At 47.1% G+C, this 14,349-nt stretch overlaps 2 protein-coding genes across 2 annotated transcripts in view; both read right to left on the bottom strand.

The window, feature by feature from the left end:
• Window positions 1–1,329: 1,329 nt before the first annotated feature.
• F2RL3 (F2R like thrombin or trypsin receptor 3) lies at window positions 1,330–3,798 on the bottom strand. Its single transcript, XM_068420807.1, has 2 exons — window positions 3,708–3,798; window positions 1,330–3,079 (listed from the first exon to the last, which is right to left on the bottom strand). The coding sequence occupies exons 1-2, from the start codon at window positions 3,796–3,798 to the stop codon at window positions 2,004–2,006; spliced, it is 1,167 nt and encodes a 388-aa protein (XP_068276908.1). The 3' UTR covers window positions 1,330–2,003.
• A 4,324-nt stretch (window positions 3,799–8,122) lies between these two features.
• Window positions 8,123–14,349, bottom strand: part of SIN3B (SIN3 transcription regulator family member B) — a 14,327-nt gene continuing 8,100 nt past the window's right edge. The window contains 7 exon segments of the mRNA XM_068420636.1: window positions 8,123–10,855; window positions 11,231–11,435; window positions 11,883–11,977; window positions 12,295–12,387; window positions 12,655–12,828; window positions 13,024–13,193; window positions 13,703–14,297. Coding sequence (XP_068276737.1) covers window positions 10,625–10,855; window positions 11,231–11,435; window positions 11,883–11,977; window positions 12,295–12,387; window positions 12,655–12,828; window positions 13,024–13,193; window positions 13,703–14,297 — 1,563 coding nt within the window. The 3' untranslated portion in view covers window positions 8,123–10,624.

Here is a 14,349-nt window from a genome sequence, read left to right as displayed (position 1 = left end):
TTTTCTAGTTAAAAAGTCATTTTATTTAAGGAATTAAATAAAGGAACCTGCAATTACAGTTGTGGTTGCCTTTTCTCCCCTAGCAAAGGAGCAGGTCTCTGCCCTCTTCTCCCTCTGTCCATAGCTGCTGCATAGACCTGCTGCTGCTTTGGGCTTTCAGTTGTTTCTGGCTTAGAGACGTTTGCCTCCCTCTGCCAGAGATGCTTCTCCTTTCCTTTTTCTGATGGTCCCTCGTTGCAAAAGGAGAAAAGTGCCAGTGGGTTTGTAAGACACAGAGATTCCTACTTACATCAAGTTACGTTACTGAATAGCTGCAGCAGTGCTAGTTGTCAGTGATTTCTGCTTGTAATCCTTTCAATGAAATTAATATTTATATATTTGTAAGTGTACATTATGCAGAGTAATCATTACCATGTATTTATTTTAAAGCAATAGTTCCCTTGTTCTTTCTTGTCCAAGTGTTTTGGTCTTGCCTCTTTCCCTCCTTCTTAACCAGCCTCAGTAGAAAACAGATACCAGAAGAACGTTCAGCTTGAAGAACATCATTGAAACAACAGCACTTGCTTTGCTGACGTTGACTATTGACATTTAATGCACAATAACCTGGTTTTCATTATTGTGAATAGATCATCAGTTTAGAAAACCTCGGCTCAGTTTGGGTTTTGGGGTTGGGTTTGGGGGTTTTTTTAGTACTTGCTCTTTCTGACCGAGTGGCAATAGCCCTGGCTACACCAGGTCCCCCGTGTTCAGTAGCTCACACAACCTCTGCACGTGCACCCCTAGGAGATAAGCTCTAGTTTTTCACCTGCATTTCGCCCCCCGCACATACACGTACATGCAAACCGTTCTATGACCAGTTTTGTTTTGTTCACACAAATTGTAGCAAGTCTGAGTCCAGAAAAGGGTTTGGTTTAGATTCTGATAAATATTTTATTAAAAATTGATTTTAAGACAATCTTGTCTGCCTCTTCTTATTCACATTGTGTGCTGTAAGTTTGTTTGCTCATAGGTTATGGTGAGGACAGAAGTCATGTCTGTGCCACTAAAGCTAAAGAATTCAGGAACTCTAAGGAGGTTTGTTGCTCATTTTCTACCTTGCTGCTTACTGGGATATGCCCAAGTTGTGTCTGAGAGAGAGGCTGGCTGTGTTTTGTCAAATTTGGACAGGTTTCAATAGGCAACAAGCTTGGTCACCTGTTTAATAAGAGACAGCTCTTGATTGTGTGTGACAGTACACAAAAGAAGCATGGAGTTCTAGAGCAAGGGTTTTCTTAACTCCTCTTTTAATTTTTCCGTTCAAGAGACACAATTTTTTTTAAAAAATCCATTAATACAGTCTTTGCCCCAAAGAAGTTATGGATGCCCAGGGTCATTTGAAAAAAATAGGGATTAGTGAATGGGATTTTTACACTTGTTACCAACAACTGGCTGACATTATTCTGGTGTTGCTTACTAAACAAGAATGTATTTGCTAGAAAAGCCAGTGCTCCACGTTCTCTTGACAGACTATTTTAGTTCAGGAGAGTACCTTTCACATAGGTACCTCCTAGTACTTTTGAAATGTTTAGAAATTTGGTTTTGCAAGTGCCTGTTCTTTTTCAGTTGTAGGTGAAGGGAATGTGTGTTCAAGGACAGCAAGCAAGTCAGTAGCAGAAAGAGAAATAGAACACGAATAGCAACCAGCCTGCAAGATGTGTTAGAAAACCAGCCCAGGTGTATTGGCAAGAGCACCCCTGGCAATGTGTGCCCAGAGGAGAAGTTGCATGCAGTGTCCCAGTAACAGATCTATACATGTTCAGCACTCCACGTCTTGTCTGGACTCCACACCTCTCAAGGACTCCTGTGGTCCAGGTTTATTCAGTTTTACCTATGCAGCCAGGAGAAAGGACTTGTCTCCTGGGAAATACCGCTCGCTGCTCTGGATGAAACTTGTGGGATCCCAGTGTTGTCTTCATCTCATCCCCACTGTCTGTTGTGAGTGCCTTGGGAGCTGGGATGGAGGCTTATACCAGTGAATCTTTGGAACTTTTTTGAGGGAGTGTTTCCTTGGAGGTTTTTAGGGATGTGGTGTTTTGTTTTCTGTGACTGAAGAATCTCCTCCTCACCTTATCCCGGAAATCTTCAGAAACGTAGTAGTAGACAAAGGGATCAGCGCAGCTGTTAAAGGTGCTGATGGCCAGGCTCACCATGTAGCTGATGTAACTCCAAGTTGTATGGCAACCTGTATAACTGGAGTAATGAACGAGGAGCAGAACGTTGCTGGGTGTGTAGAAGGCCACAAGTGTGAACAGCACGAGAGCTGTGAGCTTCATAGAGTAGGAGTACCGCTTCCCACTGTCCAGGAGGGCTCGCAGTACGGAGCAGTAGCTGAACAGCATCACCACCAGAGGAGCGAGGAAAGCACAGGCGATCAGGCAGATGAAGTAGTAGAAGTAATACCCATCGTCCTCATGCCTGGGGAGAACGTCGTGGCAGAGAGTGACGTCTGCCCCGTACAGGGGGTACGACTGCCGCTGCAGCGTCAGGGGCAGGGTGAGGACGGCAGCGCAGAGCCAGATGGCAGTGCAGGTGCAGGCAGCAAAGGCAGGGGTGCGGAAAGAACGCGAAAAGAAGGGATGCACCACAGCTAGGTACCGGTCGACGCTGATGCATGTAAGCAGCAGCACTGAGCAGTACATGTTCCCGTAGAAGAAAGCTGTGGTGAGCCGGCACAAGCCTTCCCCAAAGGGCCAGTTGTTCCCCAGGAAATAGTAGAAAATCTTGAAGGGCAGCACCAATACGAGCAGCAGGTCTGCTGCAGCCAAGTTCATCAGAAAGACAGTGGAGGTCAGCTGCTCAGCCCTGGTGGCCAGGACCCACAGGGCCAGCCCGTTTGAAGGCAGCCCCACCAGGAAGACGAGGGTGTAGAGGCAGGGGATGAGCCGCACTGTGACCACGCTGCCCAGCTGAGAGCGGGTGGCCTCGTGTATCAACAGGTAGGTGACGTTGTTTACGGTTGCCTTTTCCCCGGGGATGGCTCGGGGACACGGTGCGATCTCTGGTGTCGTTACCTGCTCGCCGGTGCTGTTCTGAGAGTAATCTGTCAGATAAACGCAGTCTGTTACTCGCTGTTTGTGTAGTTACCCTCGTACTTTGCAGAGCAGGCTGCTACATAACGCTTACCCCAAGGGCTATGGGTTTGCATTTTTTGTTGGGTCCCTAGAAGTGGGAGTATTCTGTGTGATGGGCAGGAAAAGCTGGCGAACAGAATTAGGTGTGCAGGAGTAACCCTCAACAACCTGACTGAAAATTCACACGATTCCTCTGTCATGTGGTTTCCCAGAGCTCACAAGTGATTGCTGTGTTGTACAACTATCAGCAGGCCTGGGAAGCCAGAGAGCAATTCTTCTGCCCAGCTTTCAGAAGAATCATAAGATCTGGAGCCACTCCAGGGTAAAGTCAAGGCTGTGGGAATCTAACTGTTAGCTAAAGATTTTGGTTTCAAGTGCTGTTTTACTCCTCTAATTTTTCCTTCTCTTCCCAGTTTCTTCCACCCCAGTTTCTTTCTCTTCTACATCACCTTCTGTCACCTCCTGGTTCAACTAGAGCACGCAGGAATCTCAATTAGAGTGTGGTCCCATGTGAGCTTTAAAAAATGAGTTTTTAGGGATACCAAGTATCCACTACCTTAAGAAGAAGCAATTTTTCACCCAAAGGTCCACACTCACCATCATAGTCTGGAGAGGCCAGGCAGAGTCCCCAGAAGGCGCAGCACAGCACAAGCCTGTGTGCCAGCCGTCCGTTCCCGAGGGTCCCCATTCTGGTGCAGGATCCGACAGTGCCCTGCTGTGCTCAGAGCCGTGTGGGAAAGGCTCTATGAGCGACCCTGCTTGCGCATTTCCTTCTGCTAGTCCTTAACTCACGGAAGCACCAGGCTTATCCCGTGAAGGATGAGGCGTGGGGGGCTGTCACGACATTGCCCAAGCACAGACTTGGCTCCAGTGTCAGATGCAGGACTGGGGAGGGGCGTACGTATCCAGACCCACAGTATATTGGGGCCGTGCTTCATCGTCAGAGCTAGACGATGGCTCGAGTGACTCATTTGGGCCTCCTTCCTGCTCCAGAATATTCCTGGAAATAACAAATGTGGTCAGATTTGATGCAGTTTGGATTTAGTTTAGAGTGTAAACTGAACTTCTGACCTCCTACGTCAAGCATCCTTCCACCCAAGAGAGACCCAAGTGGCTCTGTGTGAGATTCGAGGTCTTTCCCCACACCCTGATTCAGAATGCTTTCTAGTAGTGCAAACTGAGAAGATACCATCCCCTCATAGAAACACAACTGAAGTGCAGGAGAGAAACCTCCAGAGAAACCTCCCCAGCTCCCAGGGATTACACAGGGCTCTTGCAGCCTCATGTTAAGGGTTTTTAGTGTCTGCCTTGCAGTCCCAGGTCTTTCAGTGTTCTTTTGTTTCTTCATTTCTGCTCCTGCTCCCTGGCTAAACAGGGGACGAATCTCCTCCACCTTCCTTCTTGATCTCACTGCAGAAGTTGATTAAGAGTCCTGTGGGTCGGAGCTCTTTGCATTTGAAAGAATCAGCCCCCGCCTGGAGTGCCGTACCGTACAGCCGATAAGGGCTCAGGGCTTGACGGAGACACTGTGCTTCCGCTGATAAACTACCAGGAGCAGCAGCTCCATCCAGCAGGAAAGGGGCCTGACGAGGGTGCAGAGGAAGGCTTTGCTGTTGGGTAGATAATGGTGAGTTTCAGTCACTCTTGCCCAAAAAGGGCTGTGTTTTTCCAGAGATGTGCAGCCTCCACCCAGTAAACCCCCAAGAGGGCTGAGCGCTCTGTGTTAGCTAACAGCTTGGAGCAGCGGCGTGCTGCTGCCACGGACCTGCTGGTTGTACGGAGAAGACGACCCACATAATGTAAGAGGGCCTGGAGATGTTACCTGAATCTTTGAGATCCTTTGCTGCTTGGTTCCCCCTTCTCTAACTCCTTGAAAGCCCCTTCCATGCTCTGCCTCGCAGAGCATTGCTGGGCAAGTCCCAAATCCTCTCCCACCACCTGTGTAAGAGCCCCAGCACGACAACTTCCCAGTGGTCGCTGAGTGGGTAAACCAGTGGGGCAGGAGGTCAGAGCTTGAGAGGTTGCTGGTTTTTAGGCTCTTGCTCTCCAGTCCCCTGCCTGGCTCTGCGAGGGAGTAAAGACAGAAGCTGGAGTCCGGGCAGTAGGAACTGTAAATTTGGTTTGGCAACCTGAGTAGTTCAGTTCTTTCTCCTCAGCTTATGAATGGCCTCTTCTGTGAAGGCTGCGAAGCTGAGCCTGGCTGCTGTTTGATGAGATTCTTCTATTCCAAGGAGAAAATGATCCTATTTCCTTTGCTTTCACCATATTCCCACATCCTTGTGCCGAGCGTGTCGAGAGGTGGAGTTCCACTGGCAGGGACAGGGAAGATGCAATGTTAGATGTTTTGCTTTTGTGATTCTCTCAGGATTTATGAACCATTACAGAATGACTCATGTGGCCACATATTTTCCATGCCTCGGCCAGGATCCTTTCCATGCTCTGCATGCAAAAAATTAGACATAATCAGGTTCAGATAGTGTGCAAATCGCAGCCCTGCTTCCTACAGCCAGGTCTCTGGAGTGGAGCAGAGAGAGGTTACTCATTGCTGTATCCTTCATTTTTCAGATGCTGTGTGATCTTTAGTGACTGCTTTAGATGCAGAACAGCTTGCTTGAAAATTCTAATGCCAGAGGTTTGTCACGGCTTGTTAACATCTCTTTAAGTTGTGTGATCCCTGCCCTGTGGGGTAACAATTTGGTTTTAAAGTAGTTCATTGTGCAATAGATCATCTCCTGGGAGAAGACGCTCTTTTATTGCATGGCTCTGAATCCAAAAGATGTAATGCTGGAAAACAGCCTAGGGATTTGAAAGCTCCGAGGGAGGGTACAAACACCACCTGGCCTGTCCCATACATCTTTAAGGCTTGGAAGAGCGAACTTTGGTAGGCAAATAATGGGCCTTGCTCTTTCTGCTCTGTTCCAGCATCTCCAGAGAGTTTTTCAGCTGCAAGCCAGCAGGTGGGAAGACCAAAATCTTAGTGCAGCTCATACCTGGTGCAGTCTGAGCTCGAATTTGCGCTGCAGACACGAGAGGCAGCTGCCCATGGAGGCAGCAGCTCTGCCTTAGCGCCAGCAGCAGGAAGCATTTCCCCCAGTGTCAGCACAACCTCACATTTTCCATGAATGCGGTGCTGGCCCTGCCTTTCCAGCCGCCGGGTGTGCAAGCATCCGAGCCTTCTCAGAACCACAAGGCACAGAAAACTTCCACAGACTATTGAAATAGAAAGGATGGTCCTTTGAACCAGGATCCCCCCACCCCAGATTTGCCTTTACAGGCTCTGGCACATACAAGACGATGTCGTGCCTGGGCCACTCTTCCTGACTTTGCCATCGCACCAGCTCCCCTTCCTCTCGCTTCGTCACATCTCTTACCATCACCCTGAGACTCTCCACAGCTCCAGGGAATCTCCCTGCCTCTCTTCTCCTGCTTGTTATGACACACCTTTTGTGCTCACATTCTCCTCACCATTTGTACGCCTTATGCTGGTGGAATGTTTTTGGGGAGACAGGTTTTTTTTTCAGAACTACTCTTCTGCTTGCTTGCAATTTTCACTTCAGAGTGTAGGAAGTCCACGTGAAGCCATTTTCCAGGAGTATTTGAAGTTTATTAGCATCACTACAACTCACTGGATGTTCTGGAAAAGCTTCTTTTGGTCCCTTCTCAGCAAGATAATGACACCGGGGTAGGGGCTACCTTGCCTGACACAGACACCACCATCCCTTTTCAGCACTGGGTCTCAGATGGTTTGTTTTGGATGCATCCTTTAGCACAGGTATGGTTTAGAATTGCTAGACTTTAATTTAGTCTTTAATTTTGATGAGTGGAAGGTAGAGTGTACCTCCAGTTTCATTCAGGTTGAGTGAGTTAGTTCTAATAGAGAGGAATGGCTAAAGCATGACTAAAAACTCAACTCACCTTTACGCACATCTCTGTGATACAGAAACATGAAAAACGTGGAAAAAAAAAAAGTCCTGAAATATTAAATACCAATTTCAGGTGCTCCCTTTAGCAATTCTTAATTTAGAAAACTATTAATTCTTATTCCATCCTGCAAACCTGAAAGACATTTTTAAGCTGTCTTTGTCGTTGCCAAAGCTGTCCACTTGCTGAGATCTCCAACTGCTCTGGGGTGATGTCAGACCTGGCTGTCCCTCCCCTTGCGCACGGGGAACGTCCCCTTTGTGAGGAGTCAAAGATCTCTGCGAGGAGACTTGTGTAAAGTGGACTGTGTCCTCTGAGACGCCACTACCATCATTTTAATCAAACTATTCCGTGCAATTTATGCATCAGAGGATTGTTATTAGCACAACAATTTGTTTCCCCGTGAGCAAGTAAGACGCTGCACAGAAAGCAGAGTTGCCTTTTGTTATGGCAACGGAAGTGTTGAGAATGATGTAAAGGAAACTCCTATCAGATCTGGGTCACAGCACTGCAGCTTAATTTGCAAAATCTACACATTCATTTGTTGTGCAGAGCTCACAGGGAACACAGTTAAACATGTTATTACCCAGGAATTCGGGGAGGTTGAGGGAAAGGGGGGTGGAGGGTTATTTTCATGGTTGAAGTTGTGTTGTCTTAACCTGGAGCAGATGTGCTTATAGATTTCGGAACTGGGATCAGCCACTTTCCTTCAATCTCTGTTGTATTTAGCGTGTGAGTACTCGGGGGCCAGGCCTGGACCATATTTTCACGCCACACCTCTCATGGCAAAGGTGCTGCTAGAAATAAACCAATCTGCAAGAAAGAGATGCTTTGCTGGCACTACACAATGTTTTCTTTTGAAACCATCTCTGCACGGGGCAACTGTGCCACCCCCTGGGCTCCCCTGCTCGTGTCCAGGCGTGGGTCTGTGCTCTGAGAGGTCTTGGCAACTAAGTAGAGAGCCACAGGCACTACCTTGTGCATGGGATCCCTAGTGCATGCTACTTGTGGGAAACTTATTTCCCTTTTACGTTAGCTATTGTCAGAAAGTTTAATTAATTTAAAACAAATTTAAAATGGTGAGAGCTGCAGACTTTTAAAATCAATATTTTATTTTACTTGAATGTGCAAATAAATATAAAAAAAACTACATTCAAAGAGCTGGCAAAGCAATTACAAGCCCAAAAGCAAAGATCCTTCAAAAAAACGGAAGAACAAACTCTTGAATCAAGGTCACGCTAGCAGATACACAGCGGTTGAGCTTCAACTCTCAGACATTAGCAAGCCCCTCTCAAACTGCACTGCCTGCTGATTCCATTCACATCATTTGCTACTATCATTTTTGAGACAATAGCACTGTAAAGGGTGAAAGTCTTTCTTACTTAATCCCTTCAGATTATAAATTAAGGTTTACAAAATAAGGATGCTTAAAAATACCTGAAGTACACTTAAAAAGGGGGAGATGGAACAGGACGGTGCACAGGTGTGTGACCCTCCTACACCTTGGTACACTTGGAATCAAATGCATTTGAAGCCACAAGTCGCAATCTATTTTCTAGTAAACATTTTTCTGTATCATAAAACCATAAAATTTGGCACAGTTGTTATCTCCACTGGAAGACAGCAGAGAGCTGAACAGGACTGAGGTGCGTTTTGGTGAGCTGTCCAGAAGCAAAAGGGGGACACTGTGCTTTGCACGGGGCTTGTCCCCCCGCTCCTCCCCCCAGCCCTCACATTGCTACGTGGTCAGTGTCTTTTATCACTTACTGCAATAAGAGCAGGGGAAGAACCTTCAGATCATTTCAGTAACCAAAATTTAAGAGACCCAGACAAGGAGAACACGAGTTCTTGATGAGAAGTCCTCTGCTGGCAGTGGTTGTGCAAGTGGCCACGAATGCCAGAGACTGGCCTCCCTCCTTCCCTCCTACAGATTATTTTGCAAAAAAAGACAAAGAGTCAGTAGAGTTTTCTATTAAATGTACCCCAAAGGCCAATTTTTGTACTGTCAAGTGAGACAATTGCAAAACCAAATGTTGTACAGTGGAAATAACCCAGGACAAATCCTACAGGCTGCTACTTAGGTCTGGCAGAAATTATAACCAAAAAATATTGCGGGGCAGGGGGTTATTCCCCCAAAAGCCAGGAAAAAGTTGGAAGCAGAGCTGAAAGGAGGCTGGACCTCCCTCAAGACGTTATGTTTGTAACACACTCCATGGAAAGTGTACTTGCCCATAGCCCCTGAAAAACAAGAGCAAAGTCACAGTAGGGCTGCAGGACAGACACAACTCAATTTTCTTGATTTTTCAACAGATTAAGTCAGACAATCGATGTAGTGTTCTGCATGATTCGGGGTTGGCTTTTTGTTAGGTTTCATTGCAAAAAAGCTTAGGGTAGAAGCACAGGGGGTTCAGTGGAAAAGCTTGTCTGCGATGGTTGGGGCTGGATCTAACGCTGCCCAGTACAGGTTGCCATGTGTCACTGCAAACACAGCGTCTGTGCTGAGCCAGCAGGAACAGGGAGTATCTGGGCCAAACCTCAGACCCAGCGCAAACACTGCGCTGCGAGAGCTCCATCTACTGCTGTTATTTCAGTGTTACAACCCAGCGGAACCACGGAGTCCGGGCACGCACAAGGGAAGCGAAGGCCTGAGAACAGTCTCCAGCGGCTGCCGATCAACATGCAAAATACAAAAGAAAAAAAAAAAATATAGGCCAGACCTCGCAACGGAGACTCCTCCCCAGCTCCAAGCAGCTCCAGGTCGGAGAAGGCAGAGTCTGCAGCAGGTCGTCAGTTCACAAAGCAACACCCGGGATCTGGCGCACGGCGGCAGAGCGACAGCGGCGGGGCCTGGGCTGTCGTGTGCTGCAAACCGCTCTCTTGCCTCGCGCTGCAGCTCGGAGAGTTCCTTCCCCTTAGTTCATGCTCCATAATACTTAGTTGATGAGTGAGAGCTCGAGCGTTTAGTTCACCGTTCACCCTTCTCTCAGTTTTGGCATTTTTCTCACCAGAGCACCAGTACCAAATACTGCATTCGTTGCCTTATTAGTACACAGGGATAACGAAGCAGCCCGTAGCGGGGCCAGCGATCTGTGCCAGGCGCTCTCAGCCCCGCTGGCACTCGGAGGTTACACTGAAGAGTTCTGCAGGCTCCAAGACGGCATAAATTCAGGAAGATAAGGAACGTGAAACCCTTCAAAGTGGGAGCAGCTGCCAGCATCTGCTCAAACACCAGCCCAGCTCCATCTCTCCAACAAAACCACTAGTGGTAGTTCACCCAGAGCCTGATCCCCCACTCAGCCTTCCAGTACTGGCTGGTAGCTGTGGCCTAAAGCTAGGAAACTACCAAAAAGTGTGTGGCGATGGCGAGAGCTCTCTTCCCATAAAGCTTTTGAAAGTCTCTTCATGATGGCTGGAGGACTACACTGCAAGGAGACAAGTCTATGCCATATGGAAAATACATCATAATCCAAAGTAAAATGCTGTTTGGATAAATATAATTAATACATACATTGCATTCCCACCACTATTCTCAGAGTAAATGTGTTTCCCCAGCAACGCTCCTACTTGTCGTGGTCCCAGGAACGAGTCTCTGCTCACGGTGAAGCTGGACGGCGGCTGTACTGAACTCTGTATCTGTTCACTGGGACCCCGTGGACATTCACCGTCTCACAGGTTGTTTTACAGGGCACCATCTCCTCATCTTCATCTCCCATTAGCCAGTCTTGAACTACGTCAACTGCCTCCATGGTCACGTTCTCTTCTAGCCACCTATTGTGCCACTCTTCAAACTGCTGGTGATGCTTTAACAGCACCATTGGCTGTACCTGAAAGCAGGACAGTAAAGATCACTGAGAGGTTTCTGGGGGAGAAGCCAAAACGCTGTGTATGTCTGTGATGTTCACACTTTACAACCCAACACAAAGTAAACCAGGAAACCGCATACCTGCATTTAAAGATCTCTCTCTCTTAACGTTTGCCACTCCCCCTTAAAATCTGCACGGTAAAGAAAAGGCTGCTAAACTAAACCAAAGTACAGAGCATTTACCAGCTCTCCTCCATGTTTCATCCAACACAGAGTAGTAACTTCTGGGTGTAGTTTGCAGGAATTCAGCCACAAGACTTCTTATCGGTACCTGTCTTTGGCTCACATCCTCAACCTCTGCTACTGCCTGAGCTGCAGAGAGTAATAGGAGATGCACCTGCTTGGCCCGGCAGAGCGCTCCCCGCCTGTACATGTAATCCTCCGAGTTCATGATGAACATCATTTTGTGGGTGTTGAGCTTGAATCTGCAGTCCACGTTGCAGGCACTTTCCACCCCAATCAGCCTCTTCCAGGAGCTCTTCACTTCGCTACGCAGAGCTCTCACTTGCTTACATTGCCACTTGCGAAACTTTTTTAGGTTTCTAGAAACAAACAAGGATTATGAAGCGTGTGTCACACTTGGTTATCCATTCTCTTAAGCTAGCAGAGCTGACAGCACAAGTACGAAATTTGTATTTCCACATTTACTTTTCAGACTTTCTCTAGGATCTTCCTCCATACACTCTGACAAATATTTAGTGAAATGGGAACAAATCAGACCTCAAATTCCTCCCAGAAGGGACTGCTTAGACAGTCTCAATCCATTCTAAACACATTTTTCATGAACAAACCTCAATGCAGCGGTCATAAATTTTTTCTTCAGCATTCTTATGCAGTGCACTGGACTACAGCAGCCCCTCTGGACCTCAAAGATGAGTGCATTTCCCTAGAGCTGCTTGTAGGGCACATCACCTAAAATCCCTGCCACATACGCAGAGGAAGCAGTACGAGCTGCTGCGGGTGTGACTCAGGAGAAGGCGCACGCTCACCTTTGCAGAAAGACTGGTTTCAGTAAGAAGCCATCATTCTGGTTGTTTGGAGCTCCTTCTACCCCAACGTACTGCTCCATGTAGTTAGCCAGGTGCTACACAAGAGAGACCAATTTCAAGTCAGATTTTGCTCTCCTCAAGACAAACACCACCGCAAAGAACTAGTTTATTTCCAAGTTGCTTTATATGAAGCTGCTGGTATCTCACTCAACTCCAAGCTGATTTACATTGAAACTCTTTTGCTAACATACCCATTTCTGTCAATGGCCACAGCCCCCCAGGTAATCTTCCCACCTCCCAGGTAAACTCTTCCTGGCAAACTCTCACGGTTTGGAACACGAAAGCAGGAAAACATTCTTAGACATCTGCTTTGTCTGTGGTACAGCAAACTCCATGGTCACTGTGATATTACCTGGACCTCCACAGGATCTTCTGTCTGGGTTTCTTCTGTATCCAGAAGCTCAATGGTCATGATCACCTGTCCTTTCCGCTGAAGAAACATTACCTGTAGTAAAATTACAGGCACAAGATATTGGCCACATGGGTTCACAATAAAATGCTCTACATTCACAACAAGTCATTTGGACAACAAACATGAGCTAGGAGAGAAGTAAGCAGCAGGGCTTTTCAGGGAGCCAGTACGCCACTTTACTGCCTGTGCTCTGGTTTTGGTACCTTCTCTCACCATTGTGGCCTTGGAGCTTCCAAACCTATTTCTCCCATGTAAAGTGCCACAGTCACTTCAGGAAGTTCCCTAGCAGCAAGTTCTTACCTTGAAACAGTTCTCATCTGCCATGCAACGTTCAGCCTTCCACTGATAGCTGGTCTCCTTTGCTGCCCGGACACACCTAGAGGATAAGTTACCTCCAGCAGCACCTCGCTTCCTTTCGTTCAAGTAGAGCTCAACAACCTTCAAGCAGATGTCATCGCTCACTAGATGGTGAAGCTTGCATTAAAAAAGGGAGAATTCAGTCAGCAAGTTCTTCTGTTGGAGCGCTTCCCCTCCATATATAACTTCTCTATGAATTTGCTTTAAGTTTAGCGAGTCCTTGCGCTACACGGTACTGCGAGAAACCTATCTGTCTATAGAGGGGAGATAGGTGGCCCTCCCAACACACAGCACAGCCATCAAATTAGTTACCTGGCGGACAATGTTCTGCACCAGTTTGTCCATAGTAAAGCCAATATAGGCGTGGATAGTGAACATCTCCCTCAGAGTGTCCTCGTACTGCGTTGGGTCGATATTGCCATCCAGCAGACTCCTCACCATATCCAGGAATGCAGGGTAGTACTCCTCCAGTTCCACCTCACCTGGGCAGGGGAAAAGTGCCATCACTTAATGCATCTAAGAGGCGGAGTGAAGTCGAGAGATACAAGGGACAGCACTGCTCAAGAACCATGACATTCTGTATCGAGAACGTGCCTACAGACAGCCAGCTCCCTCTAAGGAGTGCTGCCAGACTGTACCAGTGTTATCTCATGCACTTCCACAACTGCCTTATGTAGTTAACTATTTAATTGTGGAACCATTTACATTTTAAATCAAAGTAACAGATTAATACAATGAGACACTTGAGAACGTCTGACAACAGTGGGCTTGCGTGAAGTCTTTATGAACTGTGCATGAGAGCCCTCAGTGGGTAAATTACAAACCAGCTCTCCTGTTAAACTAGCTGTATCCACAAACCACAAATAGAGCAGAGGTTTGCGCCTCTACATTCCTTACAGACTTGCCTGCTGGTCTCAGTTACTCAGAGACATACAATCAAGTGCTAGCACCCAGAGCATTAAGAATGGGCTATGCCCCAGATTCTTCTTACTTGGTTGTTTCAGTCTTAGTTCCATGGCTGGATCATTGGTTTTTTCTTTTCTTCCCTCACAAAGGAGTTTCTCTCTTTCTTTTTCAGTCCGATATTCCAGAAGCTGCTTCTGAGCTTGACGATAAATCTTTAGAAGTCTTGAGCACAAAGTCTGGTGAAGGCGGAGGAAGAAATACCAATTATTATTGACAAAAAACAGACTGTAAACATCATCCAGAGTGTTGTGGGGCTCAGCAGCTGTAACATCACAGAAGGTTGCTTTTGCCTCCAAAGGACTGCTTGGAGGCCCAGGCACGTGTTTTTTCCGTAGCTCAGGAGTATCCAGGTTCTGCCCCTGATGGTTTTCTCTGTCCTCATCTGTTGATTCTTCAGAAATACTGTGCTCAGGGGGCTGAGAGAAAAACAGCTCAGGTATGAAGTGATGCACGATCTGCCGGATGGTTGCTTGATCCTCCTTTTGGATAGTAGGCTGCCTTTTCACATAATAGCTGATAAGAGACGCTGCATCTTCCAAAATCTGCTTATCTTCATAGATAAAGATAAGATGAGGCTCGTTTGTGGATGAACTTCTCCCCTCTGAATGCTGTTCCTGATGCTGTAATCAAGAGACAAATAGATAAAGATCCTTCCAATCCATGCTCAAGAGC

Source organism: Nyctibius grandis, chromosome 31 (assembly GCF_013368605.1).
Source record: "Nyctibius grandis isolate bNycGra1 chromosome 31, bNycGra1.pri, whole genome shotgun sequence".
NCBI lineage: Eukaryota > Metazoa > Chordata > Aves > Nyctibiiformes > Nyctibiidae > Nyctibius > Nyctibius grandis.
Note: the sequence above shows the minus strand (reverse complement) of the source record. Positions and strands in the feature narration are given on the sequence as shown.